General features: G+C 36.6%; 1 protein-coding gene across 3 annotated transcripts; it reads left to right on the top strand.

Moving 5' to 3' along the window:
- The first annotated feature begins 255 nt into the window (after nt 1-255).
- On the top strand, nt 256-26,439 carry LOC112576026. 3 transcript variants are annotated; one of them, XM_025258224.1, is made up of 13 exons: nt 256-329; nt 3,686-3,815; nt 8,521-8,655; nt 11,749-11,958; nt 12,272-12,406; nt 12,634-12,843; nt 14,312-14,429; nt 14,957-15,032; nt 16,796-17,509; nt 17,881-18,086; nt 19,741-20,211; nt 21,361-21,710; nt 22,015-26,439. In XM_025258224.1, exons 2-13 carry the CDS (start codon nt 3,761-3,763, stop codon nt 22,371-22,373), a joined length of 3,039 nt encoding a protein of 1,012 aa, XP_025114009.1. In that variant the 5' UTR covers nt 256-329; nt 3,686-3,760; the 3' UTR covers nt 22,374-26,439. The 3 variants fall into 3 exon arrangements, with proteins under 3 accessions (XP_025114009.1, XP_025114011.1, XP_025114010.1); XM_025258226.1 differs by having other exon boundaries at nt 306-329; nt 3,659-3,815; XM_025258225.1 differs by lacking the exon at nt 256-329 and adding an exon at nt 1,458-1,541.
- The last annotated feature ends 1,332 nt before the right edge of the window (nt 26,440-27,771 follow it).

Here is a 27,771-nt window from a genome sequence, read left to right on the forward strand (position 1 = left end):
CCACAAAAGATATTAATCTAACTTCATCCTTACAAAACTAGTAAAACTATACAAATTTTATTTGTAGTAAAGAATATTGGGGCTTAAATCTTTTTAAATAGTAGGAACTATTTTTTGAAGTAATCTCAGTAGAAACACCATTTTAGGAAACGAAGGCAGTGAATTCCAGGTAGCTGATCGACTCATGCAAGGTAGTTTTTTCTAGTCATGATCTAGTAATAAGCATGAGTGACAAAACAGACAGAGAGAGATTTCGGGAATATCCGTTGGTAATGCGAGTCATGACACTGAGTGCAGGTAACACACAACCATACCTTCAACAGAAACCTGTGAGTTGTTATTATGTTTTAAACATTGCGATTGCTTTACAGATTTCAGGGATTAACGATATGCATATAGTAAAACAAACGAAAGTTGCGAAGAAAAGACTGACAATGTCTAGGACTGACATGACTGTTATCAAACTGTTATCAAAATCGCATTGACCTACTAAAGTACACACGAATTATTTGTAGCTTTGTTTTTAATAATGGCTACTCTGCTTTCATTTGAGGGGCTTTATTTAGTTCCCGTATTGAATCTCTATCCCTCTTTCCTTTGTTATTCCCACTTTTGATGTGCAATTAGAAATTTCCGATTTCACTGGGAATTTTTTTCTTTTCCATAAATTTCTCCTTTGGACCATATCAAGTACTGAAATCTGCATTATGCTCATTAACAGTGTGATTTCTCAAATAACAATTAGGCCACCGTTAAAGTTGATTTATATTGCAATTTCTAAAACACACCGATTGCTGCACAGTATGACGAGTTTCATAATGTACTCTAAATGTTGCGGTTTATATGAAACTGACAGATACTTAACTTAACATTAAATTGTATGAATGTGGCTTTAAATTTTATATTCTAAGTTGCACTGCAATTTTTCTAGTGGCAACAGTGATTAATGACATTTACATAGGTAGTGAAGTAATTAATAAAATAGACATTTACTTAGAATTGAAATTTTATTCTTTACCTCACATTATCTCTTGACGTTGGTGACAAGAATCGTGCAGAATTAAAAAGAAAATAAACAAAGATCAATCCTCGCTGATAATGCACGTTTATCTGTTTGGATAGTTTTCCTTTGTTTTATTGTAAATATATATCAAGCTTTATAAGTCCATTTTCTAAGTTAGGCCAAAATGTACACAAATTCACTAAGTAAGATACCTTCCGTAACTTTATCCCCCAAAGACTTAGTATAACTGTCCACATTTTTTTGTAGTAAAGAATGTGGGGGCTTAAGTCTTTTTAAATAGACGGAACTATTTTTCAAAGTAGTCTTAGTAGAAACAGCATGTTAAGCAGCGCACAGCTTGAGTTCCAGGACGTTGATCGACTCATGCAATGTAGTTGTTTTCTAGTCATGATCTAGTAATAAGCACGGAACAGATAGATAGATTTTGGGAATATCCGTTTCTGATGTTAGAGGTATGCGAATCATGATATTGGGCGAAGGTAATAAACAGCCATAGCTTTAACAAAAATCTGGAAAAGTGAGTTGTTATTACTTTTTTTAAACATTGCATTGATTAACGTTATGTATATAATAAAACAAACGAAACGCACGAGGAGAAGAATAGGAGAAGTCTATGACCGATAGGACTGTTATAAAACTGTTATCGCAATGACTTTCACCTACTAAAGTACCATCTACACTCAAGAATGATTTTGAGCTTCCTTCTTTAAAGGGATTCTAAAGGCAAAATAAAACTGCTTAGAATGGCGTAAAGAGTAGGATACATTTAAATCTCGTCTATTTATATGTGTGTTCATGTGGAAAATATTGAAGGTTTTTAGTAGAATGTTGTGTTTAATAAGAGATATGACACGGGACTCTTTGTTTGCCTCCACGAAGTCTCGTTCTCCGTCACGTGACCCTATGACGTGTGTTTTCCATAGTGACAACCATGCCTCGAGAATGTGCTGCACCCGATTGCCACAAAAAGATGGGAGAATATTCAAAATTTTCTTTTCATCAGGGTCGATTTCACTGTATTTTTTCAATTTTTATAAACATCGGCAACCGAACCAGTGCTAATAAGTGGTAGTTAAGTGAGAAACGAATCCCTTATTTCTCCTGTATTGCTCTCGTGCTCTGTGATTGTAACTAAATATAGTTTTGACCGTCGCCACAGCCTTATCACAAGCCTTGAGTATCCCTTTAATAATAGCTATTGTGCTTGCATTTGAGGTGATTTATTAAGTCCCGTTATTGAATTATACAAAAAGAGAAGTTAGTTTAGCCTCACTGTGTGTATAAGACGAAGTAGTTTGTAATTTGGACAAAGAAAAGATCGCTCCACACCCACAAGAAAAATATATGATGGAGGTAACTAGCTATTGAATGCTTGTTGTGTATTGTTACTTGCACTTCAGTTGTGTATATGCGCGGGTGTGTGTGGTTTGGAGTCTACCGTTTTAATATTTAGTCTTTAGTCTAGTAATTTAGATCTGCAAAACCATAAAATGGTTTTCTTCGTTACATACGGCTTTGTCATACATCGGAACGTGGTGTTTCTCGTTGCTGTCCTATATTCACTTTTCCCCCAGAAATTAGTCGAGTCGCAACCTTTATGATAATGTTTACAACTTTCGGTGTACAGTCAGATGAACTGACTTTCACATCAAATCAAACATTTTAAAGAAATACAAGCTAGCAAGATATTCTCCAGTTATAGTTGCATTAAATTCTTTTATATCAGTTTACTTCTTGTTTTTTTGGGGGTTTTTTTTGTTGTTCTTATATCAGATTCACAGATGGTTGGATGCAAACAAGGCCTTAATCCCTAAAGTTGACTTTTAACTTAAGATTTACAACTTTTTATGTTAACATGTGATTTAAGTTTTAGGGCTGTCTAGAACTATTTAAAATTAAACTTTGCTATAGACACTTTACCCACAAGAAAAAGTAAAAAAGAAGTTATTAAATCCATTTGTATCAAGCATAAGGTGTGGTATAACCCTTTGAGCACCTCATACTGCGTATCAATAGATAAAAAGTAACCAGTGATTTAGTTTTTGCCAGTAGCCCTGACTTATTTGATTTCCTCATTTTACCTTTATTCTTATCTAACAAACGACATTAAACCTCTTAAGTCGATAGACGCCAGCTTTGATCTTAGTATCAAAAGACCAACTGTAGAAATATCCCTGTTCCGACAGTTGAAGTTCAAAGTGTTTATAAACCGTATCCTTCATGGTTATATGATGGCCGAGTGGTTAGAGCAGGGGTGTCCAAAGCCGGAGTAGGGGAGGTTCGATAAGACTGTAAAACATCAAACTTGTCCGTAGCTAATCATGTAGTCGAGGATTTCTCTCTTAAAAGGGATAAAGCATATTACTGCAACGTAAGGGGAAAAATTGGCACCACCCTCAAAAGGAGTGTCGTTGAAAAAAAAAAAGGTTTCTAGCACCTAACTCTCCAACCACAGAGGGAAAGTTTAGAGGGATCATATTTACATTTTAAGACGATGACAGGTAAAAGTTCAAGGTGTAAAACCCTCCAAACTAGATTATTTTTATCACCTCTTACGGGGCTGCTTGTGAACTATTAATCATAATTGTTTATTTCGTTACGGTAAACCCGTCTATATAGTTCATCTTTTGTCAGATAATGCACTAGACAGCCTTTCTACAGGGAGTCAGAACATTGCAAGTTTCCTGGGTATTTCAACAGAGGAGCCATAGCTAACCTATTTGAGCATCTTCAACTATGAACAACATCCCGTTGATTGTTTTCCTGCACATCGTTACTGCTTCACCGCAAGGTAAAATGTGTGATAATAAGAAAAAAAGTGTTTACTAAAAGCTATAAATGATAATCGATTTAAAATAATGAACTTAATCTTTCTTTCATTTCTGACTAGCCGGTTGCTAAAAGTTTGGAGGTATAAACTTACTGATTATTTGTCTCTGTCAATGATAGTAATCATGGTAGATAAGATAAGACTTTCTTTATCCAAGAAGGCACCTCTATCTATATAGAATCACAACCATCCCACCATAATCATATCCTCTGCATCTCTCACAGACTCCCGTGAAATATTATGCATTCCTGGTTCAGGCACCCATGTGATCTACATTTATTTCCACATAATAACGTTAACAATTAAGGGCAACCTTCATCTATTAGACCTGCGTGACGTTACACAGAACCGGTTACCTGATGGAAGTTGTAAATAGTTTTTCACAGGACATGCTGTAATTGCAAATAACTTCTGAAAGTGTCTGCCTATCATACAGAGTCTGACGATTACTCTGGGCAGTCCCAATGACTTTGTATGAGGTGAATAAAGTACGATACAAGCTTATCTTCTTATATCCTTCAAACTGTTGTAGACTCAGATAAAGGACAGAAATTCTCTATATTGGATGTCTAAACAGCCAAAGAAAGCTCCAGGAGATAAAGAAAGACTTGAGCTTCCGGGCATGGAACAGGCACTGTTGAGCCTTCTTCACTCAGTTTGATTATCAATATCCCATACAAATTTTGTCTCAAAGATGATGCCCAGGTATCTAAATGTGGCGAGAATTTCTCCTCCTTGTCATGGATGACAGTTACGGGACATGGTGGCGAAATACGACGGAAATCAATCTCTGAACTTACATCAAGTGTTTTAAGGAAATCGATTCATCAAGCATTAACTCATACACAGGTTAACTTACATAGACGAATACACATAAAGATGAATAACACAGTCGCCCATGTGTAGCTAACAAGTATACACATTTCTCTTTCTGCTGTCGAAGTAAAGCATGGGAGTCTATGTGTTTTCTAACGTACTGTGAAGAACATGAATTTATGTTAGACTGTTAATTGATGGTTTGAAATGCCGTTCATTTTTTATCATAATTTGTAACATATGACATGATCTTTTTCTTTTGAAATAGATTCTAGAACTAGTTCTTTTGATAGCTTATTTTTCTCTTAAGTTTTTATTGCATTTTTACAATTTTTTTCTTCATTATGCAATACACACAAAACATAAAATGCTACCATATAAACAGCACACAGGAAAAAACCAATGTACAATGGCAATGTACAGAAAATCTGCCATCAACCTCTCATCACCCCCTATCCTATGCAGAAAAAAGCAGCTAACCATAGAAACATTGGCTATGTCAGTCCCTAACCCTGTAGATAACTCGCACAAACACATGCAATTATAGAAATATAAATACAGTGATACCTCGGTTCTCGAACATAATTCGTTCCGGGAGGACGGTCGAGAACCAAATTGTTCGAGAACCGAAGCAATGAAACCCAAAGGAAATAATAGAAACTGGATTAATTCGTTCCAAGCCCCAGAAAATGCCTATTTACTGGCCTAATTTGTATATAATATGTAGAAAAACATGAGTCTCAACAAGAAATAAGAAATAAAAGTGTATTTATTAAAACAAAAACAAAACAAAAAAAAACAAAAATGTACTGTACAGTAAATTGTGTTTCATTTACTGTACCTGTACCAAACTTTATGGCAGGAGGGAATGAATGTGGAGGGAGGAGGGAAGGGGGATGGTTATTGTCACTGCTGACGCAAGCAAGGCGCGCTGGGCAGAATGAACGCCATTCGGCTCAACTCGGCTCATCTCGGAAGTTCAGATGTTCGAGTTCCAAATATTTGTTCGAATTCCAAGACAAAATTTTCTCGAATTTCCTGGTAGAATACCGATTTGGTCGAAAGTCAAGGCGTTCGAGAACCGAGGTATCACTGTATATCCACACAAGCTACATATCATCCATAATGACATACTAACAAATATGGCAATCCCCCTAATACATTGGTTCTTAACCTTGTTTGAGGTACCGAACCCACAAGTTTCATATGCACATTCACCGAACCCTTCTTTAGTGTCATCACGACTTGCGGGTGTGTCTTGACCTCCGTGGGGGAGGCTCCGCCAAACCCCTGAGACCGACTCACCAAACCCCTAGGGCTCGATCGAACCCCGGTTAAGAACCACTGCTCTAATATGATGTGGGCAGTTAGAGAAAGTGTTGTATTTATTTAAGAAGTCACAAGGCTAAATGGGAGCCACTGTTTCAAAAAGGATATCTGTGAGCCATTAGTAAATGTCACATATTGCTCAACAATATATCGTAACTTTAAAAATGACCTAAGCATAGCCACTGTTGGTGTTCAAAGTTTTGTCAACCCCTCAGTTCTTCCAATACCAAAGATTACAATATTTTACAGATCATAATTTCCTCTGAATAGTTCTGGTTATTTAACATATTCCTTAGATGGTCTCAAACGTTTTGCTCAATGGGCAGTGCAAAATAAACTAAGCCGATTTTGCAACATCCCCGTCATACGATTATAGATGTGTCTTAAAGCTAGCTATTTCAAACAGAATTTTGAGTCTACCTACAAATTTGACGAAGTTTTATGCTTTTTAAAATGTTTGTTTTGGCGCCATTTTGGATTGTTTCCATGGCAACCGATAGTGTGACAAGTGCAGTAAAACCATTTTTTTGAAACTTCAGTCAAAGGCTAAATAGCTGATACAAAAAAATCCGCGTTATCCCGTGAAACGTAAAAGTTTGTTGTTTTTTTTTTGCAGGTACCTGGCCTTATTTCTTAATTCTTGCAACTCTTTTCTTAAATCTTCGATTTGAGCTAGGTTTCATTCCAAAGATTTTTTTTTTGCAATCTCGCTTTTGTATTTAACAGCTGTTGTTCTCTTCTCATTTGTTCTTTCTTCCTAAATGATGCATATGAGATAGTTTTGCTCATAATGTCTATTAGAAGGATCTCAATGAAAAACTGGTCAGAAATAATAAACTCTATTTCTTCCAGGGGATTTTTTCCAATTATCTTAAAGTTGCACACAGGGAGGGCATTTTACTGCTTTTTACCTCGGATATGACATTTTTAATTAACTCTATTAATTTCTTGTTTTTTAACAAAGAATTGTTAAATTTCTAGAAAACCTTATGTCGTTTGAACTGTTGTTTTGTTAATGTTAGTGTAACTAAAGAGTGAAGTGTTCTATATTCTGGATTTATGGAACACCCAGCTACCATGTTGTGTAACTGGACTGGAATAAAAAAGTCTAAACGTCATTGTTTCCAAGTACTGAATTTGCACCAAGTATAGGCCCACTTATCAGAATGTAATTCTCTTCAAATATCTACAAGGTCTAAGCTATTACACCATAGCTCCTGCATTTGTCTTGTGAGTACGAGGGTGACTGTTGCTGCTATTGTAGTTCCTAACATCTAATCGGCTTAATGGCAATTCTAGTCTCATGTGGCTATGACATAGTCATTTCCTATCGTCCCAATCTGATTAAAAACATGGTCAAAGAATTCAGGTTTATCTTCACTACTGGGCCCATATAAGTTTGCTAATGTCAAGTGTTTATTTTTTTCAAAAATTCAATATCAAGGAAACGAAAACACTCACATGCTTTGTTAGCGTATCTTGCCCTTCAACTTGTTGCCTCAACACTTTATTCGCTTGTTGTAGTTTTTCTAAACTGTTCACTATTTCGTGGCTTATTATTGTTACAGTGGAAAAGGCTTATGTGAGTAGGTCTCTAGGTCTCGAGACTGAGGTTTACTTTTTTTTGAGTCACCTTATCTGACCTCTCATACTGTAACTCTTCTGTTCCTTGGGACTCAGTAGTGTTTTGAGTGGAAGTGCTCGACATACTATCGTCGGAGCTAGTTACATGCTTCCTCTTTCCTTTGGTCATTTTTAGGGGCCATTTTTTTGAATCAGAAGAAAACAGACAACTAACACAGACGTACCGCCGCCACCACATGGCACAGTTCAGAAGGTTTCCACAAAAGTGATTACGTAACCCTACAGTGTAATCCTCAGCTGCGGTAGTTTCCTGCTTTAGATTTCAATCACTATTCTAAATAATTGCTTTGGGAATCCATCGAAAGGAGAACTTTTAACGCAAGCTATAAAACATTGACACATGAAAGAGTTTAATTCACTCACACAGGCCAGAACGTTCGTTTTTAAATAGAGACATTTTCTTAACCCGAAGGCACAGACACCTACAGCTTATTTTATTGTCACTTTTGTCTGAGAGGTTTGATTATAATTCATGACCAGAATTTTTCCTTATACATTTAATTTTTAAATAAGTACACATACAAACTATTTTGGATGCTATTACGTAGAGAAGTAACTCACAGATAAGAGATAACTTATCATATTATAAACTACTTCTTTTTTGTAACAAGAATATTCAACCTATCGTCTGTAGAACATACTTTTATTATTTTAAATGATATAAACTGTTTTTTTTTTATTTTTAAAATTTTGATTACAAACTTAATTTCCATGCATCTTAGAGTAAATATCTAACGACGTAAAATTTTCTATTTAAGATCTGATTACCTTGAATCTTTTATGTTTACAGGATAAAATTTATTGTCCAACAAAGTAGGAACTTAAAAATCATCTTGCAAGTAGCATAAGGCTTGTAAATAGTAATTTTTTGTCCCAGATGGGCAGATCACATGTTCCATACCTTCCGTTGAGCCAGATCAGGACATTGCTCTCACCTGTTTGTTTCCTGAGGACCTTAATGCAACCCAGAAAGATTTCTCCGTCTATTACTATACTGATGACACAAAACCAGGTACTTTTGAGATAAGTCTTTAAGACAATAAAGTGTTTTCTGTCAATGTCTTGAGTGTTTTGTGCATTGCTTTAGATAAAAGAACTGTGTGTACACACACATCTCTCTCTATCTATAACTATAATGAACATAAGTGGACACCGAATCCTTTCTGGGTTGTAGACTTTTTAGTTAATTAGATACAATTATCATTTGCATTTGATATTAAACCAAAAACATTATTTCTACTATGAACAAAATACCACTAGTGCATTAATTATTGCAAAAGATACGTTAATGAAGTAGCCCATTATAACAAGAGTTAATTAAATCTGGAAAGTTATGCGCCTATGTCACCATCTACACTGAATATAATAAAGCTGAACACTGTATTTATGTGCGATAGTATGTTATTTAGTGTTGATAGTACTGCTTAAACGACTTATGTACCTACGTAAATTAAAAAGACCTGCGTATTCTGGATGACAGATCAGTAAAACCAGTGTACAGCCAAACAACATAACATCTGAAACAAATTCCTAATTTTTTATATGTAAATTATTAACAACACAGAGAATTATTGCTTGTAAATTACTTTCACACAATTAGCTACTTTCAATCAATCTACAGCAGGGGTGTCAAACTCAATTACCCAGGGGGCCAAATCTCACATCATGCCAAACATGCTCAAGATTCGAGCCGCATGGAGACGAAGCTGGGGCATCGTGTGTGGGAGGGAATGAGTGAATTGTGCAGGTCCCACACACTCGTACTTTGCCTTCAGTGACTCATTACACTGCAGTTCCATCTGCAAATGCATAGGTACAGTTTCCACGTCGATGGCAAATGGGTTGTGAAAGACTTGGAAATTATTCCTCTGCACCTCAAAGTCACTGAAACGGCGGTTAAACTCAGAACGAAGTGAGTTCAGCTTTTCAGCAAAATGTGCATTTGGGAACACCTTGGTGCTGACTTCGTCCATCACTGTTTTGCAGCAAGGACGTGAAACAAGTTGCTTTGGTTCATTTGTGTTTCCCATAAGAATGACTTCACTTGACATGCCTTCACTGCATCATGCAGGTCAGTGATCAAGTGACCCCGTCCCTGGAGCTGCAGGTTCAAGGCGTTGAGATGAGTGGTTATGTCACACAGAAAGGCCAACTCACATTTCCACTTTTCATCCTGCAAGACTGTGGAGTCTTTTCCTCTGCTGTCCATGAACTGACAGATTTTCCCAATCAGCTGAAAAACTCGAGTGAGAACTTTGCCCCGACTTGTCCACCTCACGTCTGTGTGATACGGCCTGTCGCCCCACTGTGAATCTGTTTCCTGCACAAAGGACTGAAACAGGCGGGGATTGAACCCTTTGGCTCTGATGAAGTTGACGGTTTGTGTTACAGTGCTCATTACATGCTCCATGTTGATGACTTTAGCACACAACGATTCTTGGTGTATTATGCAGTGATATGCTTTCTACTGCCCAGTACAATTTTCTTGGATATGTGACCGCATCCTTGCAACTAGTCCACTCTGTGGGCCGCACATCGCTGGTACTCCATCTGTTGTAAGTGCAACAAGTTTGTCCCAGGGCAGGTTCATGTCAGTTATACTTTGACATACGTTGTCAAAAATGTCCTTTCCTGTCGTTGTCCCAGGCATGGATTTTATGTCTAATATTTCTTCTGTGATATTTAAACTGGAGTCGACTCCACGGATGAAGATGGCGAGTTGTGCGGTGTCCTTGCTGCAAAACAGTGATGGACGAAGTCAGCGCCAAGGTGTTCCCAAATGCACATTTTGCTGAAAAGCTGAACTCACTTCGTTCTGAGTTTAAACGCCATTTCAGTGACTTTGAGGTGTAGAAGAACAACTACCAACTATTTCACAACCCATTTGCCATCGACGTGGACATCTACCTGTGCATTTGCAGATGGAACTCTTATAACTGCAGTGTAATGAGTCACTGAAGTCAAAGTACGACTCTGTGGGGGCCTGCACAATTCACTCATTCCCCCCCACACACGATGCCCCAGCTTCGTCTCCATGCGGCTCGAATCTTGAGCATGTTTGGCAGCACATATCTGTGTGAGCAACTTTTCTCTGTGATGAAGATCAACAAAACATCACACAGGAGTCGTCTTACTGATGTACACTTGCAGTCCATCCTGAGAATCTCCACAACACAGAAACTTACTCTAAACATAAACGATCTTGCTGCCAAGAAAAGATGTCACACGTCCACTTCTGACAAAATAAATTAAGAAGAAGCTAAGCCTTGGTTTGTTAGTACTTTAATTTTGTTTTAATGTATGATTTTGTTTACACAAAATTATTAACAAAAAGTTCATTTTTTTAGTGTTCAATACAAAGTTATCGGACTTAAATAATAACCTACGGCCCGCCATCTTGTGTGTGATGTGAGATTTGGCCCCCTGGGTAATTGAGTTTGACACTTCTGCCCTACTTCTTTGTTTTCTACACTGGATTCCCATCCCTTCTGGCATCCAGTACAAACTGTCCGTGCTTTTTTTTTGTAATTTCTTGGCTGGCACCTGCCCAGCATTTTTCTCGGAACTGCTCTTCCCTTACATCCCAGCCAGACAACTTTGCTCCTCGTTTGATGATGGTCTCCTTACTCTTCCTATAACCACAAAAAAACAACACATGGCCACAGGACTTTTACTTATTGTGCAGGGAAATAATAGAGCTCTCTTTAAAATTACTAATACTTTTATAGGACAAACACTCTTACAGTGAAATTGCTCTTAGTGTATTATAAAATGGGAAAACTTGGTTCTCTATGTCCTAAAATGTTTGCTTCTTAGATGTGTATCGTTTTGCGCTGAAAACAAATTTAGACGTCTTCTAAGAACATTTCGTTACCAAGTCATAATAGATTTATATTAATTGCTCACTTATTAGAACCCTCTCTTTATCCATACAAATTAATGAAAAGGGACATTTTCTCTCCAAAGTGTGTATTGATAATAACTACATATAGAATACATTAATTAGTGGTCAATGGCATGAATAAAACCCAGGTGAGCGAACTGGAAAGTAACTGTCACTGAAATGCATAATTTCTTTAACTAATAGTAACTTTTTGTATCACAGAAGCTGTTCTAGATTGCTGGTGGATGACTGGTATTTTGAAATGCTTTGAAAACCGCGGATATAAGTTCAACATGACAGTAAACACACAGCTGACTCTCAACATAAGTCACGTGATGTCGACAAACAAAGGAACCTACGCTTGTCAAATTGCCGGCTACAAACCCAGCTCTTTTAGAACATGTCAATTCGCAAGCGTACAGAGCAATGACGGTAATTGGATTTTTCAAATTTATAGCTGTTGAGTATGTTAATAATAACTTAAGGATAAGTAAGGATTTGTAACAGCAAAAAGCTCTGTTGTAGTTTTAAGAAATACAAAATTTGAGAAAACACAAAATTGTTCCTAGATGATCATATTTAACTGATTTTTACAAATATATTTATAGTGCATTTTTAAAGAAAGTTAATGGATAATTGCAAGGTTATATATTTATGCGAGAGGGAATTAACGACCCAAAAGTGTCATCATCATCCCGAATTTGTCTTCCCTCAAGTTTACAATAATCATTCTCCTGTGTTTCAGAAAAAAGGATTACGTGTCTTATTGCCCTTGTACAGATTGATGAGGATGTTAGTTTGACATGTCACTTCCCTGAGGACCTCAGTGTTGTCAGGAAAGATTTCTCTGTCTACCACGTTACTACAGAAGGAAACCAATGTAAATTTTAAGCTTCAAATTATCTCTGGTCATATTATATCATTATTATACTTTGTACGTAAAGCATAATTATAAAGTTGCAAGTGTAACATTTAATAAATCTTGAAACAATGCACAAATATCACTAAAGTGAGGTAAAATCTTGATCTTGTACTTGCTTTACTTCTCTAAATTTAAAAAATAATCTTCGAAAACATGATCAACTTTTCTCCGCTTTATGTCGACAGATGCTGTAGTAGACTGCAGGTGGAATAGTGACGAGATGAAGTGCATCGCAAATTCAGGTTATGAGTACAAGAAAACAGATGGCAAGACTCTGAAAATCACAATAAGGAACGCGATATCATCAAATGCAGGATTTTACGTTTGTGAAGTAGCTGGATACAGACCTAGCTCTTTCGGAATCTGCTCACTCCCAATCAGCAATAACATTAAGGGTAACTGGATTTAAAATATTTCAACATTTCTTTTCAAACCTTTATAAAAAAAGATGGTAAGTACCTCCTCATGAAAGCAGAAGGTCGCCACTGACTTCAATGTTTATTTCCGTAAACCGCCTGGAATTCATTTACGTGACATGTCAGGATGCATTAAGATCGAAGCCGCAGACCTGCGTATGATGATAAAATTACTAAAATGAACATATGGGAATAAATAATACATGGCGGCGTGTGTTTGAGTCTCGAAATATTACGAGACATAAAATCTTGCAACCAAGCGTATTCGCCTTCCAAATGTATTATCCAAACCATTTTCAATTAAGTAAGAAGCTATTGATTTTATTGTTCCTTCTTTTTTTTACTTTTAGCTAATCTAAAGTTTTGGGTTAAAGTCTTATGGGAAGATGGTTGTTAAAGGAAAGAACACTTAACATATCTTGTAATTGCAATTTTTTCTTTGTTGGCTTGTTTGAAAAAAAGCAGAAATCTGTTTATACAGATCTTTGAATAGAGTTAATCCACTTGCGTTTGTAGGCAGTATATTTATTAAATATTTAAAATAATACAAACACCATCTGCTTTCTTTTACCGATTATTGTATTGATTTTCTCTTTGAAGTCGGTACATGCCGACAAACCATTCTTAGAAATACCACATTTACATTACTTCCTGCCTTCTTGACAAATCCAGGTGTGATTATTGGAATTTTTTTGTGTGATACCTTACGCTCTATTTCAAGAGAAATAGAGAAATAAGCCTCAGGTTAGCCCTTAAGTCTCTGTCTCTCTGTAATACAAACACACCCACCCCCACCCAACACACGTCGCATACAGCCTAAAAGCTGTTTAACTTATTTTTAGGAAATCCATTTGATCGTAATTGCGTTTTAAAGATAGTTTCTGCACAATTTTTTATCTTATTGTTTGCACACACTGTATTTATTAAAATTTTTCTTGGCCACAACACTGTTTTGTATTAGTATTAATGTTGGGTATTCATACTTGCTGGGCAAAAATAAGAATATAAAAAACACAAAATTAATATTTACTAGTTGTATTAATTAACTATGTATAGCAGACGACGATTATTTGGACTTTAAAAATACTACCGATGCGTTGTTAGTGGCATCCACTTACCTTTAAGATGTAGCGATTGGCCATTTCTTGACCCTCATGCTCACTTTAGTACCATAAGTAGGAAAACTATGCATTTTTCAAATATCGCTAAATAACAACGTTGGCAAAAAGAGTATTACTTTACATATCGTATATGCATGCCATTACTTTTAGAAAAATTCCAATTAATTTAAGTTTGTTAGCACCACGTTTCAATCGTTTTCTTTGCTCCTTCTTATAAAAGATGAGATTACTTTAAAAAGTGATATGGAGAGTAAATATGTTGCAAGTTGTGCCTGCAAGATTTATTTGAATAACACTGACACTAGTAACTTTTCTCTGGGGAGAAGGAGACCTTCACAAGGCTGATCACCAAGACAACACTTTAAAGATTGGATTATCAGTGGGATCGCTACTTTTGGCTGCATTAGTGGCTACTGGGATCGTTCTATTTGTAAAGCATAGAAGGTAAACTACAATTATATTTTGTACCATTTAATGTTTATATATAAATCTTACGCACAACTCAACAATTCTTGCAGTTCTTCAATAGCTTAAGTAACAAGTAAACTAACATACTAAAGTAAACAATAACACATTTCTTTTTCACAGTTAGATCTCAATCAGTTCAGATTTCTCCAGGCCACCTTTAAGTTTGTGACTTTTGAAGCCTCCTGCTAAAGAGCAAGCTACCGTTTAATTATGACGCTATGCATGCAGTAAAAGTCTTATTTTCTTCAATTATGTTATCAGAATGTGCATTGAACAATTCTTTAAGGACTTTTAGAACATAAAATTATGTGTTTGATAACATACGGACGTGGAAGAGTAGGATCAAGGCAGGCCGCTGCTGCATTTCCATCGCTCCATACGAATGTTTACTAGTAAATATGGAGCTGGATATATAATTGTGTTTGAAGTCGCTTTGATTTTCTCGAAGATTATCTTCATCTGCTCTATGCTCATACTTTAAATTACATATGTTTAATTTTCAGAAATGGTTTACCATCTTGTTTTAAAACTAGACAGGACACCAAACGTATGGAACAAGGTCAGCCAATGCTTAAAAGAGTAAGTCCTTTATACAATTATTTTGAAAGCCAACACACGTTCAGTGAATTCGCATAACGTGTATATTACCATATGCTCTTGAAAGATAAGCACACAGCAAGAAGTTACTAAAGTGTGTGTGTGTGTGTGTATTAGTGGATCTCTACGTTAAGTTCATATATTATGTACATGTGTGGGGTGGGAGGATTAGCTGTTTTTCTTTTTATTCACGCTCGAGAGATCTTCACTAAGCCTGATTTTTTGTGTGTGGACTAACCACTTCAATCTATTAGAGACGATGATAATTACTTACGCAAATTCTTATTCAGGTTTGCGAATTTTAGGTGATGATAACTCTGCTTGTCAAGTGGCTTCCATTCAAAACCTTTTGTTTTCATTTCAATGTATTTGTCCAGATGACTAGCAGACTGCATATTCTTTTAACAGAAAGTGGTAAATGTTTTCATTTCCCTATCTCTTTTCTTGAATTTATTTATTTTACTCTTTTCAAAAAAAGTTTCAACTAGGATATCACTCGATGTTAAGTGTTTTATGAAGATTTTGCAATATTTTAAAATTGTTTTCTAAAATATGTCTTGGTTGTCTGCATTATTTGATCTAATAATGTGAATGTTGCTATTTGAACTTTTGGTAATTTTTCCCTTGATTTTATAATTTATGTCTCTAAATTTTAAGACAAAAATTGCTTTTCTCAAGAAAACTAAGATGTCGCCATATCATCTAAAACATATGTAGAGGGCCGGTAGTCCTGCGCTTGTTAGGTTTTGGCGGAAGTGCTGATGTATGCGAAAAAAGTGCTGATGCATGCGATCGCGGAGGGTTGCAAAAAGTACCCGCCCCATATGTATATAAGGGCAGAGCTCAGACGAAGGAAGAGAAAAACGGAAGAAGAGACAATGCTGACTTCTTGAGCCTCGGACGATACGACGCAGCCCTGACCATTTTACCAGCATTAAAGGGTCACACACCTGCTGACTGTTCCTGCCTCTTTAGTTTGAGGGCTGGACGTGTGTTGTCGTTACCATACGACCCCCCACCACTCGGTTACACATAATCAACATAAATTATTAGGTTTTAGAAGCCGAGCGAGCAAAGGAAGATCGTAATTGACTCTAGAAAACACTTTTCAAGAAATCTATTAAACACAATAAATAATGAATGACATGATAAGTGGGAGATCACAACTAAATAATGGTTATAGTGTATAGCCTGGCAGCGATGCAAAAGGGTAATCAGCTGGGAACTGTCTTAGCCCCCTCTTTGCGGAAGAGAAATCATACACCATTTTTTGTGCCTGGATTTCTTGCCGCTAAACTATCTTTTCCATCGCCATCTCTTCGAACCCGGTCCATTTCACCTCTGTTTGATTCACAGAGTCCATTCTATAACGTGAGAGCTCGCGGGTGAGCTCATGCAATTGGTAACACTGGTGTAACGTGTACATTATTAGCATGCAATCTACCAAAGAGAAGCATTGCGCTCTTCTTGCTTCATAAAAACTGTATGTATTATCGAGCACAAATCTGCACAAGTTTACACACACTGTATAACATCTACACTGTTTAAAGTAATCTGATTATTGTGTAGAATATTCAAGATTTTCAACAACTGTATATAATCCTTCTGTTTCTTTTTTGTCATGCTTTTTCAGACCTATTTTTCACGAACACAAGATTCTATCTGTCTTTCTTCATCAGGGGCTAAACATTACGCTTAGATGTTTTGGGTTTTATTTTTTCTTTACAATTTATTTATATTTGCAGGACAAAGGGGCGAATACACAGTGCCAGAAATCAGAAAAGCTAAGCCAGATAACAAAGACCTTCCAAAAACATTTGGAGCACAGCGTCAAACAAATCTATCCGAACATGAGTCGTGGCTGCTATTTCGTGCCACCTATCTTGTTCAACAAAACTGCTTACAAGAGACAGTCTTTCTATGGTCAATGTGTCTACGTCCCTCACCCTTCAAAGCTGAACGACATCAGAAAGGACCGCGCAATGCAGCACGTTATGCATTGCTTAAGGCACTTTCCAAAGAACGGAGAGCAACAAATGTTTGTCTTGACACAGTTTCAGTACGAAGACTACTTAAACAACCCCGGTGATAATTTTAAAAGACACAGTCTTCCTGTTCCTGCTGGTCTGCCTGTACTTCCTGATAAGAAAGGACAGGTTGACAATGCCGCCTGCTTTGACTTTCTCATTATCCATCGCCTACATGGGGTATTGGTCGGGGTGGTCAAAGCTGTTGGTGAGGAAGATGAAGAAAGTAAAAGTAATGAGCAAATGAAAATTGAACGTGTTGTCTATGAGGTTAAAGAAGCTTTGGAACAACTCAGATTGGCAGATCGCATGTTGAGACATCTTATGTCAGATCAGCAACCGTTTCCCAAAGTGCGCCATACCTTGATATTACCCAATATCACCCGCGCTACACTTCAACAAGCTGTTCAAGATCATAATGATGTGGTTGAGGTAGTGTTGTTATCTCATTTGTATCTGTCTTTTTTGTTTTTAAAGTAATACTATATGTTTAATATTAATTACTAATAATACTTCTTTTTATTGTCTGCAACTGTTTTAGTGAGCCATTAAACCAGCATTATAGTTTTTTGTATAAACTAAAATTGTCCGCTTTAGAAAATGTGCCACATTCTTGTTTTGTTTTCTTGCTGAATAAAATATTTGGAACAAGATATATCTCAAAAACTGTTAAGATATATTACAGGTAAAATATATACGAAAGATCATAATAAGTATATTTCTACTATTTCTTAACTAATACAAAAATACCTTTCAACAGTATATCCACAATAGATAACTATCTGTTGTCACATATTTAACAGAAACTACGTGAGGGTTTGGATGTGAATGCCTTAAAAGATCCTACTAAGCAATGCCTGTGTTCCGAGCACCTGTCAAACCATAACGAACCTTGGAATGTCAGCAAATATGTAGTGCAAAACATGCAAGATATCTGGATGTGGACAACAAGCAACACTGAGAAAGACGTCAACATTACTGACGATGTTTATTTAAGCCTGATAGCCAGGTAAGATTTCTTGTTATATTTGCATTAGCATTCTAATTAAATTCTTAGAGTTATTTGCAAACAACGTCTTTCCTACAAATGCTACTTCTGGGTGCACTTGAAACCAAAATATGATTAGGACGTTAAATTCTTCTTATAAACTGCAGTATGTGAATGACAACAAGGTTTGTATTACTTAAGAACAATATGGTACTTATATGTTAATTTACCCATGAATGGGACGCAATTTTCTAGCTACCAGGTTAAAAAGGGTCATCCTGTGCACTTTGTCTGCTTCTTGGGTTAGAATAGTACAAAAAATAGTATGGTTGTCTTGCAAAAGCAAGCACATCTTGGTTGAAATTGTATGCACCTACAGCTTCACCAGATAAAAACATACATTTTTATTGAAAGAATTTTTAATATGGATGCTTCTAAAAACTGTAGAGAAAAATGTCTTTTATTTTTTACACACAAATTAGCTTTTTACTCTTTACTTCACATTTATCTTCTCTGATAATAAATCTACCAATTTTACTTGGTAAACTGAGAGTAATGTGCTATACTAACAATACAATGTTGAATTATTGAAATAAATATTTTGTTTATATGTAGCACAGTACTTGTGCACGTCACTACTTTTGCACTCATCCAGATATTTACATTTTGTTTTAACCAATGTTAAAGTAAATGTGGACCTACATAGCCATATTAGTTAACGCCAGACTTTTCCACACCCACACACACGCACGCACACACTACATACCTATACAGCAAAAAAGGAGAAGGGGGAAAATTTGTGTTTTACGCCGTTCCAGCAACTAAGAGTATATCGCGGCATGGCAGCCATCTCTGTCAACAAATGCAGAGAAAGAGCGATAGAAAAAAAAAATAAGGCTGGCATCACACGGTGAGACCTTAATCTTTGTTCCATGTAGATGAAAGAAAAAAAAACGCAGTACAATTAAGTCCCTCTGAGATTTCACGAACTTCACGCACTTTTAACTGTTCGGGTTTTTAAAAAAATATTAATTAAGTATGGAAGAGCTCAATGAAGAGCACGCTTATGTATGTGTAAATTCACTGATAGAAAACATCTGGATACTAAAATTTTAATTCGAAAGATCATGTCCTCACAAAATATACATAAATCTTAAAACGTCACCGCTTATAGTTGAAAGAATTGGGGGATCGCTCTTCGAGGTAGTTACCATGGAGTCACCTCAGCCCTCCCTCTGCTGAGCTTATGAAGTATAGTTATCAAAATTGTTGCTGTCTCTCTGTAGCTACCAAACGGCGAATTTTATAAAGGTCCTTACATATTTAGTTTCTTTTTAAAAGAAATCAGTTTCGGAAAGATGACGATTGTTTCCGAAAACTATACAAAAATAAAGGTTTTAGTAGGAAGGCCACAGTTAGAGTTTCCGCACGAAGTCTAGATAGTGTCAAACTTGCCAGGTTTGGGGCTTTTTTAAAAGCTACCCCTCCTTCTCTAACTGTTTACATTTTTAAAAAAATAACCCAGATATGCAAACACTTCTACACTTTCTAGTCTTTTACTTCCAACCTTAATGTCTGCAGCTTAGGCGTCAGACATGGTGCCCCATATCACTTGACCGAAATAATACATATTATTTATTGTAGGAATAAGCTTTGCAAAAAATTATTTTTCCAGATTTGTGGGACCTGCTACACAATCCACACTGCAGATTCCTGGCAACTGTGAGCCATTCCCCTTGCCCAAGACTCTGTGTGAAGCCGTGTCCATGACAGGAGAATTGTATGGCCGATCAATCTTCCATGAAGATGCAATAAAGCGTTTAAAAAATGAAAGTCAAGGATTCCTTGTTGGGCCGCCCAATACCGGGAAAACAAGGATGCTATCGCTTGTCGGAGGGAAATGTCTGTCCAACGGTCAAAACGTTTTTGTCGTGAAGGACAAGTGTTCTCCAAATGATTGGTTTCTTTCACAGCACTTGATAAAGTTGAAACAGAGATCTACTTCTCAACATTTTAACGGCGTTATTTATGAGGAAACCTGTGATTTGAGTATAAACAAATCTGTTGAGAAATTTGTAAAGAAGGTCACTGGGATCAAAGGAAACAAAGGCAATTGTGTATTACTTGATAATGTGCATTTTGAGACGTAAGTATCACTCTGCAAGTGCAAGTACATTGTATAATAGTGTTCACAATCATAGTAGCGCCCTTCCTGACATCAACACTGACATGATCCTCTGTAAGAGCCAACGTCTGTACCTCCTAAGGAAACTCAGATCTTTCTCTGTCAGCTCTGTCATCCTCACTCCTTTCTATCAGTTCTTCATTAAAAGTCTCATCACTTTTTCTTTCATCTCGTTGCTCCACAGACTCTCCATAGGGAACAGGAACAGTCTTGTCTTCCTTGTTAATATCTGTTCCAAGGGCTTTGGAGCTAGGCAGAGGGATTTGGAAACCTTTTGTCATCAGCAAATCCTCAAGAAGGCATCACGCATCCTCTCTATTTTTTATCATGTGTTGGCCTGTGAGTTTTCACTCTTGTAATCTGGCTGTAGGTACACGATGCCTGTATGCAGTTTTAATCGTCACTGCAACTCATTTATTCACTTGATACACTCTACTGACCGTCATCTTGTACTAGCCTGAAGTGGCCTGAGGTTACCCACTGTATCTGCTGTTGTTAGAAATGTGTATGTGGTGTGGGGATGAAGATGAAGGAAAGTGTTTGTGTGAAAGAGACACTATTTCAACATGTACATTTTTACCTTTTATATCATGTATCTATATATATATATAGTAGCACGAGAACTATCTTCAATTGCCCCTGAGGATTAATAATGATGTATTGCATTTAAAGGTAGTCATGTAAACTTATGGTATTTGGGAGAGCAACTATTAGGAGGCTGCACTTTAGCGACCTTTACTGTGAGGTGGAGTCAGGTTCACTGGGCCACAAGGTTATCGAACCCTCTTGCCTTCCTGTCACTTCTCTAACTGCCATTTAATTTCTGTACTTTACACAGTGTAAAACCGCCCAATTACTGGAAAATCATGTGTTATTTTTTATGAGACAAAACCACGGCTATACTTAAACATTCACTGTCGATGGCTGTAATGTTGTTGCTACTGATGATGATGATGATGAGGAGGAGGAGGAGGATGATGATGATGATGATGATGATGATGAGGATGATGATGAAATACTTTTTTTTTCTGATTACTATTCTGTTGTATTCCTACCTTTGATCAATCTGTTAGTCTATCTATATATCTATGCCATAAATTTATGTTGCAGAAAACGTGCCAAGACATTTTGTAAAGCCCTACTTAAAGAGTGTCCGAAAGTACAATTATGGGTCAGCTGCACAGGCGATTCATCGCCAGAAATATTACCCTATAGCAAGCATTGTACTGAAATTCTCAATTGCCCACCAGCTGTGGTGAGAGAAGTAGCGACAACCAAAGAAAACACAAATAAGTGTGAAGATGCAAAAAACAAAAATATCATTCTTCCCCCAACAGACGGACCGCCAGTGAAAATCATTTATTACTATTGGTCCGTTAGAAGTGAACCTCATGACAGTCTGAAGTGCGGACAAGATGTCGGTAGCTTTCTTAGCAAAGAGCTCCTCATCACTGAATCTGGTAAGTGTTTGTGCATGTTGTGGAGAGCTAAAGAACTTGCCTTATGCCACTGAGGTATATATTAAAAAAGTATGTAGTAAAAAGTAATTCTAATTTTTTTACTAGATAAATCAAGCTTGAATGTACGGTTAAATACGCTAGCTGTTCTTGACCAGATAAGCTTTTTGGTACAGTTGGCCTTTATTGGGGTCATTAACTTATCGTAAAGATACTGTTTTGTCAAAATATATTTTCTGATTAGAATGCATTCATAATAAGTGGTATCTTAAGTTAACATTGTTAAATGTGACATTTTTTTGTGCAGATGAATCAACAAGACAGTCGGATAGTACAACACACCTGCAATGCAAAGACGTTCTCATTGTCTTTGACAAGGACTGTGCTATCGCAGAGGACAGCAACTTTCTGACGGGCCTGAGACAGACTGGTATCACCGTACAGGCTGCAGTGAACAATGGAAACAATGATGTCAGTGATGATGGCATTAACAGTGCGTGGGCTATGAACGTTCGCTACATGGACACATACAGAGTGAAAAGGAAAGTAGTTGTCTACGTGGAATACTCTAAAATGATCGCCACAGACCAAGAGAACAAGAACAGAGCTCTGACAAGCTGCACATCGCAGTTGATCTTGGTTAAACCTTCAGTTAATGTCTCTTAAATGATTATTACAGAGACATGTATATAGCATCCCACAGAATTATCGAGAGTCAGGCAAACAATTTTATGCAGTTGTTTGTCTAATGATTGATAATTTATCACTTTTATATAAAGACTATCAATACTTAATTATCAATCACTATTTTTTGTACTTATAATGCAAACAGCTTTGATCGATGCAACCATGAGCTACAAGATTTATTAATTCGATGTTAACATTGGTATTGAGAAAAAAATTATATTTATTGTACAGCTAACAATATATAACAAAATATAATTATAAAATTAACAAGCATAGTTTTTTTATGGAAGCAGGAGACGCTGGACACTTTTAACGGAAGGTGTGTGTGGACCGGTGTCTTCGTAAATATTATTTGCAATCCATATAGATGGTTGTGACCTATTTAGCTTTGATTTTTTATTTTATCTTTACATATAGGCTACCGTTTTGGTTTTTGGTAGGGTTCGACTAGCGTTTGTACAGGTCTGATCGATTCAATGAATATAACAGGCAGTAGTTTGTGGTGATCAGACTTAGTGTGATAAACGTGTGTTACATGTTAATTAAAGACTGGTATGCAATAACAAAAGAACAAGAACAGAAGGATAAGAAATTTAAAGAAAGAGAAATTCAGTTATAACTAACTCATAACATGCAAAAATAGCTAATATTTTCTTTGATCACCTTGTAAACTAAGTATTCTTGTGCGGGTTGTGTGCGATCGTACATATATATATATATGTGTGTTTAAGGGGTGAATTTTGTGGTTATGTGTGTTTCTCACCCGCAAGAGCTTTCACTGGTGTGTATTGCTCCTCTGTCGAATACCCTAACCTGAACAACATTTGTGACCCTCAACGACGAAATGAGTCTTAAGTCGCGCGGAGCAGTTTTGTGCTAGAGACCCCGAAAGGGGATAGGGGTCAGTTTTGTAGGAGTAACAAAACCTGGTCGGCCATCTCGACGCTAATCTTTGAACCCGTTTTTTTTTGCAAAGTGGCCGCCACCGTACTTTCACACTTCAAACGTTTCTAACTCACTCAATGTTAAGATTAGAGGATCACCTTTTGCATCACAAGAGAGGTACAAACCTGTATTTTTTTTAAATATGCAATTTGGCAAATCTCAAATTTGAAACTTTAGACTCACTTCATCGTGGAGGGTCACAATTAAGCTCAGACGCAGGCATTATTACAGAAAAAATATTACCCTTGAGACAGTTATCGAAAATCTTCCTCAAAAATCCGGTAATACCCATTCATTAACAAAAAGTAGACTTCACATACATTGTAGTGTGTAGCTGTGTCCAACCTTGTGTTCATGCCTGTGAATCACTCGACACTTCTCGTAAAAAAATACACAATATAATTACTACTGCCTGATAAATATATTGTTGTAGTGCGTCTTACATAAAAAGTTAAGGTCTAATTTCCCCCTTTTTTCCAAAATTAATTAGCAAATGCTTATATTATTTAAACTATATTCAGGTACACTAAATTCTCTCTAATGTGCTTAAAGCAACAAAATTGTCATGCAGTTTATTTACACGTCTGTTTTATGGGGCAAGACGCGCGTGTACGCACTAAGATGGAGGGACTTATGACTATGGAACCATTTTCGAATTCTTTCGGTAACTCTTGTAAGACCAAACTAGAGCAAAAAGAATGAAAATTTAAAAGAAAATGTGTTTTTTTGCCAGACCATTCAACATCACCTTTGCCGCGGAAAGACTTCTTTTTGATGATATATGTAAATGACTTCTCTACAGAGAAAGTTTCTGGTAAGGTTCAAGCAGTAAGGTTTAAACATGCTTTCTGCAGAGAGTGAGTGGGTGTTAGGCAGGTCTGAGACAGAAAGGAAATCAATGTCATGATCGATAATGATTATTGCCCTTAAGCGATTAAAGTTTGTTTCACAGAGAGATATAGGATGGAGGAAAAACAATTTTGTCAACGTTCAATAGTTGAAAATACTGTTCAATCACCCCCTGGTCGTCTTAAGCTACTTCATCATGAAAACTAGTAACAAAAACAATTCAAGTGACAATATAGAGAGATTTCATGTGACAAAGAAAAACTTTTTAGTTTTAATGCTACTCTGTGTATAAAGCACAAAAACCGGACATTGTAATTTATATTTGAGACCTAATAAGGCTCATAGACGGACAGAGAATCCAGCATTAAATACGAAATAAAATATATGTCATAATTGCATACAGTTAGTTTCTACGACATACGAAGATGCAGTCCAAGAGAAGGATACATATTTTCTACCAATGCACTAACATGAGACTTTAAGACAGTCAGCTGCTTCAACGTACACAACAGTTTCACTTTTGGAGCTGTACATAATATTAGAGGCAAAATGTCATTTAGAAGACAGACTTTTAGAGAATATAATATAATTATGGATTTTGGCTTCACACTGCTGTAAAGAAAAATCTGTTTACTTACAAAGCACAGCCAAGAACAAACATTAAATGTTTCTGGATAAACAAATATCCTATACTGGCGATCAAAATGTCCCACGATCGACTCTCAACGCTGTCCTCAAGTATACGTTATAATAAGTGATAAAGCACAAAAAAGAACATTTTTGGATTGATATTTGTTGCTCAGCTATCTTCCTTATGAGAGATTAGGTATTTTTAAAATAGGTGCAGATCTGAGTATACGTTGAGAACTGGAAAATAATGAAGATATTGTCTCTACATTGGCATGTAGCTAAAGAATAAAAGTAGATTTCTCAATTAATCACAAGTAAGGTGTTCGTTTTGTCGTTGTTGCGAATTTTGCACTCAAAAGTTAAAGGTGAAGACTAAGATTCATTTTTATATTACAATAATTGCTGAGTTTTGATGTTGCAAAAGATACTTAGTACAGCGAAGTAGTAGGTTTCAAATTACTAGAAAAATATCTGCATATTATTGAAGCTTTTAAGACTATTGTACAAGTCTGAAGGATTGATAAAAGCTATCAAAACGGATGCCAAAAAATGTCATTAATCATGCCTGCAACAGTGCATCGGCTATACACATTCGTCACATTCAAAAACATAGAAAGAAGAATAGCGGTACTCGTGTCAAGACTGAGATAATTTTTTTCAAAGATACAGACAGTAATCGACGAGCCCTCACGACCTGTACACCCCAGATGATCATTGTCTATGCAATGTTTAGCCATGCTTTTGACCTTTTGTGTATATGCAGAAACTCTTCCGATTTTTATAGAAGGTGATTTCGTCTTTCAGAATAATAAATCTTACACTTTAAATAAACTATTGTTTAATGTTCTTTGCTGTTGTTAACTTGATCGAAATAAATTAGTTTCTGTTCTACCTCTATTGCCTTTTTTTGTCAAATGATTGTAATAACAAAATTTCCTCTCTACCTTGACTGGATTGTATTGAAAGCTCGCGTAAGAGACGACTTTCTAAACTGAAGGGTACCTTGATAGATCATTGTATGTCGTCTTTATGCGGGCTACTTCCAGCTATTTTAAACTGACTTGAGACGGCTTAAAATTTTCATTTACATTATAATGCCGACTGAACGACCTTTATCTCTCCTCTTATGAATCAGATTCTGAAAAGTATGGCCAATTCTTTATATGGAAAAAAGCTATGAACTTCCATGCAGCCTAGTCCTTGTCACAAATATGAAGTTTTTACATATGGCTATGCTATTCTTATCTTTTATGACAACGCGTTTTCCTGTAGAAAAAATGTACATAATACAGAGTATTATTGCTGCTCAGTAAAAGATGATCACAGAGGAATCATAATAATCAAAGTGAGGGAAAAGGAGTGAAAAGATAGAACGTTATCATTGATAAACAAATCAATAAATAGCAAGAGCCAATAGCAGGCATAGTTTCCAGCCTGTGTAGTAATGTGTCTTAACTTTGGATGTTTCTATAACTCATATAATAGTTGTGGCGAATTGCTCATGGGAGGACACAACGCCTATAGTTTATTAGGCTGCCTACAATGAAAAACACTTTTTTAAATAAAAAGTTGTATCTTTAAGTCTATTTAAGAAAGAGTAAGCTTACTTTGAACTGATGGAAACAATTAAAACTCATATACAGTGATACCTCGGTTCTCGAACATAATTCGTTCCGGGAGGACGGTCGAGAACCAAATTGTTCGAGAACCGAAGCAATGAAACCCAAAGGAAATAATGGAAACTGGATTAATTCGTTCCAAGCCCCAGAAAAGGCCTATTTACTGGCCTAATTTGTATATAATATGTAGAAAAACATGAGTCTCAACAAGAAATAAGAAATAAAAGTGTATTTATTAAAAAAAAAAATAAAATGTACTGTACAGTACAGTACATTGTGTTTCATTTACTGTACCTGTACCAAACTTTATGGCAGGAGGGAATGAATGTGGAGGGAGGAGGGAAGGGGGATGGTTATTGTTTTGAAGGGGAGTCCTCTTCAATAAAAACAGAGGGTAACTGCTCTTCGGGTGTTTCTGTTCTCTGTATCTTTTGCTGAGAAGAATCAGAATCTTGCTCTGCAGTTGCTTGTCTGATTTCTTTACGGAAGAATTTGTCAATTGTTTGCTGTTTTTTTCTCCTTTTTGCGGAAAGTGGACATAACATTGTCATTAAAAATGTTAACTGCTCTATTTGCTACCACTTTATCAGGGTGTTGTTCAACAAAATTTGCGATTTCTGCCCATTTTGCACACATTTCATGACTCTCTCCACAAAAACGTGACTCTCTCTCTCTCTGCACTCACACTGATGACGCAAGCAAGGCGCGCTGGGCCGAATGAACGCCATTCGGCTCAACTCGGCTCATCTCGGACGTTCGGATGTTCGAGTTCCAAATATTTGTTCGGATTCCAAGACAAAATTTTCTCGAATTTCCTGGTCGAATACCGATTTGGTCGAAAGTCAAGGCGTTCGAGAACCGAGGTATCACTGTATATATATAGGCAGGCCCGTTCTTAGCCCCCGCGGGGCCCGAGGCAAAGGGCATGTGCGGGGCCCTCACGCCACGATCACACGGTTTTAGTTGGGATCTAAAGTCACATATCAATCAAAAGCGCGGGGCCCCTTGAAGCGCGGGGCCCTAGGCAGATGCCTCGTCCGCCTGCCCCTAAGCACGGCCCTGTATATACGCACTCATACGCATCATGGTATCAACAAGATTTCCACTGTGCAGTGTACTCTTAATTTTTTTTCTTTTTGCTAAGATCCCAATTTAGTCTGAGATGCAAGAGCATTTAACATTTATGACATAAATGTACTTAGTATACACAAAAGACCCTCCTCTATCTCTCTCTTTTTTTCTAAAGGTCAAATGCTAAAGACTTGTGGTTTATGGAAACGATTTAGCTTAAATAGATATGATACGTATAATGCTGCAAACAGCATCTTGCAGTC

This window comes from Pomacea canaliculata, linkage group LG11 (assembly GCF_003073045.1).
Source record: "Pomacea canaliculata isolate SZHN2017 linkage group LG11, ASM307304v1, whole genome shotgun sequence".
NCBI classification, from domain to species: domain Eukaryota; kingdom Metazoa; phylum Mollusca; class Gastropoda; order Architaenioglossa; family Ampullariidae; genus Pomacea; species Pomacea canaliculata.